Source organism: Stegodyphus dumicola, chromosome 4 (genome assembly GCF_044657685.1).
Source record: "Stegodyphus dumicola isolate Sdum_Otavi_A_Nest chromosome 4, ASM4465768v1".
Taxonomy (NCBI): Eukaryota; Metazoa; Arthropoda; class Arachnida; order Araneae; family Eresidae; genus Stegodyphus; species Stegodyphus dumicola.
Genome location: NC_140771.1, coordinates 98,282,655 through 98,288,137, shown reverse-complemented (window position 1 = coordinate 98,288,137; position 5,483 = coordinate 98,282,655). Strand labels below are relative to the sequence as shown.

Sequence of the window (5,483 nt, the reverse complement as noted above, 5' to 3'; positions counted from 1 at the left end):
TTAAAAAAAAACCTTTTTTATTTGGAGCCGAAGATTTTCATCCATACATCAGAAAGAATATTAACACAATACACTAAATACATTTTCATGTAACATTGCTTTAAAGAACATAAAAATAACATACGCAAAAAATTTCACTGTTTCAATTCCTTTTATCACTGGAAAGCATGATTTTATCCACTTATGTCACGAAACTGCTCATTCTTCTTTTCATTATCAGTTTCATTTTCTTTAGTTTTATTAGGTTGTTCGTTAAGTGCGGTTAATTCATAAGAATTCTTAATAATACTATCGCTTTTTATATTACCATCCTTTAAAGAATTAACTTCATTTTTCTCATCGTCAACATGTATAGAATTTTCTTTTGAATTATCAGAGTCAATGGCGATACACGCATCTTTGCTTCCTACAGTATCAGAAGTATAGAGTACAGATTTGAGCTCATGTTTGTTTGAGATCAATGGAAGCTCTTTATCTTCTTCAATCATGTCATGCTTCCTTTTCATAACTTCGCTTAGAATTATCTCTTCCTTTCTTACCTCAAGTGCAGTAAATTTATCAGGTAAATAAGGAAGATGTTCTTTAGTAATTTCTTTCAAAGTTTTGCTTACATACTTATTCAAGCCATCCGAAAATGCAAATTTCGATGTTGAACATATTTTTTTTTTCGCTGGTGATAACATTTCCATTGATGGTGTTATAAAGTTAACACCCATATGACTGGTAAGACACGATCTTTCTTCTTTTCCATCCGAAACGTCTTCAGTCTGAGTTTCCGTCGTTGTGTTATTTTTAATTTCTGCTGTCTATATAAAAAGATAACAAATAATATGTCTCAGATTATACTTATATAATAGAATTTGTAGGCTGAGAATATGCAGTATAAAATATAATAATATATAATAATGTTATAAAGCAATATAAAATATAATAAGTTATTTTCATTTGGTTACAGAGTGATATAAATTATTTAAATTTTTGTTTTAATGAAACATATTTATAGTCTTTATTATGAATTTTGTCTAATTTGTATAATATACAAATTATTCAATTTTTAGGATCAATAAAGGTATTTATTTTAAGTGTGATCATAGAAATTTCATCAAGATATCATCAAATTTTCTCTGCATTATTAAAAAAAGACTATTTCGGTAATTTATAAAGTTCAGCTCTTGGGTCCATCAGCGGCAGAGGGGTAAAATTATTGAACACTGGTAGTTCGGTCCGGGGATGAAATCCTGGTGAGTGGGCTGACTGCATGGGCGTTTTCGTGGTTTTCCGCATGTGTAACGTGTGTAGGAGACAGTTTCCCTTAAAAGTCCTCCATAAAGACATCCCTCCCGTTAGACAGATAGCCCTTGAGTTCTTTGCCATGATCATCAAACCAAACCATAAAGTTGAGCTAAGTAGCTATAAGCAAATCAGGAAAGTAGCAAAATAGTAAATAACTTCATATATGAGTGCATGTGATAAATAATATTTAATAATAACCCCTTTCGTATCGAGTTAAATAAAATGTGTATCAGTTATAAGAATTATAGTAAGAGACGTATTGACATAATATTTATTAGTAAATTATTTGCAAGCTATTTAATGTAGTTCTGGACCTATTAATTATGGTAACATTTTACCTCTTTTCATTCGAGTAATTAATTCATACCTTCAAACGAAATGTTCAGGTCTTTGTCGTCATACAATTAGTTATCTAATAAGCAGTTCATAGTTAAATGGAAATCAGAAGATTCGTTATTACGATAAATTATGTTGAACTTACATAGAACTAATTTTAACTACTTACAAATTTTACTATCTTTACACAAATGTACTGAATATTGGGATATCACACAAATATATTAAATACTAAATTCATAAACCAGAATGTAAATGCAGTAAAATTCATTATTTTAACATAATTGATACCGTGAATAATAGATAGTAAATCTAAGAACTAGCTTAAGATCCAAAAGGACCAATGATCATACAAAAGTCAGTAACTGTCATAAACGATTTATTAAAAAATAGTTAATTTAATTAAGTCATATAGAAATTAATTGTGGTTGATAATTCGAAACATGAGACTGGATATCTTGGAAGCAGCCAAATGTTAAAAGAAGCAGACAGATCTTGAATGAAGAAATGACACAACAGGAGGTAATAGTTGAAGACTAATAGTTTCATTTAGGGCTCAATTTCAGTAGGAAAAGGCTATATATATAGCTATGTAGGCGCTTTTGTAGTCCACCTCAAAAGCAAATAGAAAGACAGATCCTGAATGAAGAAATGACACAACAGGAGGTAATAGTTGAAGACTAATAGTTTCATTTAGGGCTCAATTTCAGTAGTAAAAGGCTATATATATAGCTATGTAGGCGCTTTTGTAGTCCACCTCAAAAGCAAATAGAATCCTCCTCCCTTTTTTTAATCAAAATCCTTAGTCAAGATAAAAAGTGCCGCCTCCCTACGCTTTATTGTTATAAACTGCCTTCCTAACTATTTGTCCAAAATAAAAGACTTTGATATCTTAAACAGTATTTTTTAACTGTCAACTGTATTTTATTTTGTCAAAAATAGCAACCTACCATAAATTCCACTCATTTTGAAGAATTGGGCTTAATTAATGTTAAGAATTTAATAACTTAAGCATTATGTTTTTCACCCAAAGCATGCAGATATATTGCACAGAGTGTTGTTAATCATTTGAGGTGTCTCATGACATGAAATTCTGGAAATGGTTTTAAAAATAAACTTGTTTTTTTATTTTCTCCAACAATATGGAGTAAATTCTATCGCTAACGCAGACTCTTGATTAATACGAATTGATGATCAAAATTTTATTCCGAGTAATAGTTTTAAGAATTTTCGAAACTATTATATGAAGTGTAATGATACACGATATTCAAGTTTCTGTTTATTTGTTGTTTTGCTAATACATGTCAGCAGCAGGCACACAACACGTATCATCAGCAGAAATTTTCCATACACAGCAATCAAGTCTGACAGCTATCGCAGGGCAAAACAGTAGAAGTCCTTTGATATACTGAATTCAAAAAGTCTGGCTTTGCACTCGGCTATTTCACAAAGATCCGCTCTAAAATGGGTTTTCGTTCATACAGGCATTTCAGGCAATAAAGCTGCGGACCTCCTGCTCAAATAAGCAGCTAATAGAACTGATTTGCTTGAACAAGTTACTAAACTTTCCTTGGTCTCGTATTAAAATAGCAGATCTCCCAAGCTTGCTACAAAATCGACAAAATAGATAGTTAGAGGCAAAGATAGGCGCAAAAGACATTCGCCTTCTAACCAAAAGTTAGCACGGAATCAAGACTCACCGTACTAGTAACACCTGCCAGGTCATGGCCCATTCTCAATATACCTCGAGAGATTCAGACTTAGGGATACTCCCTTCTGAGAGTGCGAAGAGAAGGCGAGAAGAACCATTATTACTTTCACTCTGTTAATACGAGAGTGTGGCACTTGAAGAAAACAGCGGACTGCGCCTTGCCAATACGGACACTCAAAAATAGAGTAGTCTTTGGTAAAATAGAGCACACTCAAAAATAGAATAGTCCTTGGTAAAATAGAGAAGATCGCAAGACACTGCCCAAAAAGAAACTGCTGCGAATAACTTTCTGTTTAAATTGATCAAACTTTTATGCAGATAATGAGGATGACGCTTAGAGACTATCTTAAAACTATTTATGGAGCTGAATAATTCCTTAACTACTTGTAATTTTATCTTACAAGGCTTCTTTCAATACAGCAAGAATGGAAAGTCTGTAGGGTTTTTCTCCAACTACTCAGAAGTTTATTACTATGAACTAACTTTGGACTAGTAAGACTTAGTAAAATATAAGAATTTCTATTTGTACATAATATTCAACAATGTAATGTAGATAATTTAGTAGATATTTAGTAAAATATGTATAGGATTTAATTATTAATATACAATAACATACTTTAGTGTAATTACATAGTCAGCATTGGCACCAGTACCTAATATACTATTCTCTACAGTTCACTATGGATTGGTTTTAGTAAAATTTTCGGATATTATTTTGTACATTTATTCTTATTAATTTATTTACTTAATATCACTTTTTTATTTTATAGCTTTTTTAAATTATTTATATGCTTCTTATGTTTACAGCAGTATTTCACTATCATATATATATTAACTACAAGGAACAGCAGAAAACGTTCTAATTGTATTTAAGTTTTTTTCCTTTGTACTGTAAGGTAAAAATAGTTCCCTACGAACTGCTACTATAGAGTTTCATTTTTCATTTACTCGTCCCTACTGGACAAGCAAACTATTGCATTAGAAAAGCAAGCAGCATCAGCTACATATAGATATGTAGTAAGCACAGCACAGAGTATACTGTTTAGTATTTACATTTACTTCCGAACCTACATCGATTTGGTTTCCTTTTCTCTTCTGTATATAACTTGACTTAATGCATATACGTTAACCTTTATAGCGCTCAATATATTGGCTTCATACTATACTGAATTTCTACATTTATTATTATATGTCATGTACCTCGTCTTTCTTTCCCTTTATGAAATTTACAATTTTAGCATAAGCCTTAAACTATCAGTAAATATTGGCAAAGGAAATTTCACTGTTTACGTTTCATTCTTTTTCATTCTTTACTATTAACTAAGGTAGAATTACTAATGCAGAAGTCAAACAACAAAAATCAGCGTTATATTTTCAAATTTTCACAGGACTAGTTTCGATGGTTTTACCGAACCACCATCCTCAGCTGCAAAAACGCAAATGAACGAGATCGGATATAACGATTAGATAAGATAATAAAGCCGTGTTTCCCAACGTGGAGCCCACGCCCCACAAGGGGGCAATGCGACTTTAAGGGGGGGGGCAATTCGAAAATGGACTGGTCCAGAGTTTAAGGGAATAAAGGACGTTCTAAATATGTTTCATGAAGTCAAAATATTTCGAAATTTCATTTTTTATTCCCCAAAATAAAGAAAAATGTAAGTGATACGTAAAAAAGTTTTTAAATTGCGGTGATTTTAAATATTTTATAAAGAATTCGAGCTTTAGACATGGACATTTAAATGCTTTTAAAGGTATTTAAATAACTGACACATTATGGTTTCCAGACGTTTCTCGCGCATTTTAGCCAACGAATTTATTTTATTTTTTACTGCAGGAATGACAACTGGTATATTATTCTTTCCTTGAATGGCAACAGCAGCTGCTTTCAGCTTTGTTTATATTGATCTTATATTTATTTCTTTCAGCTCCTTAGTGAAATGAGAGGTGCAAGCAAAAAAAAAAAAAAAAAAACGTTCGTCGGTATTCGGAGGCATATTTATAACTTGGTCCATTAAACGGTCCATTAAACGGTCAACTTTTGTCTTTCATGCCATTAATGCCTGACCAACGAATCAATGAAACTAGGTCGTCTTGAGGCACATTTGAAGGAGAAACATAATGCTGATATTAATTCAGATTT

The 5,483-nt window shown here is 31.7% G+C and overlaps 1 protein-coding gene across 1 annotated transcript in view; it reads right to left on the bottom strand.

Moving 5' to 3' along the window:
- Window positions 1-5,483, bottom strand: part of LOC118200602 (coiled-coil domain-containing protein 73-like) — a 71,957-nt gene continuing 66,474 nt past the window's right edge. The window contains exon 10 of the mRNA XM_085815256.1: window positions 1-806. Coding sequence (XP_085671382.1) covers window positions 174-806 — 633 coding nt within the window. The 3' untranslated portion in view covers window positions 1-173. The remainder of the gene's footprint in view (window positions 807-5,483) is intronic.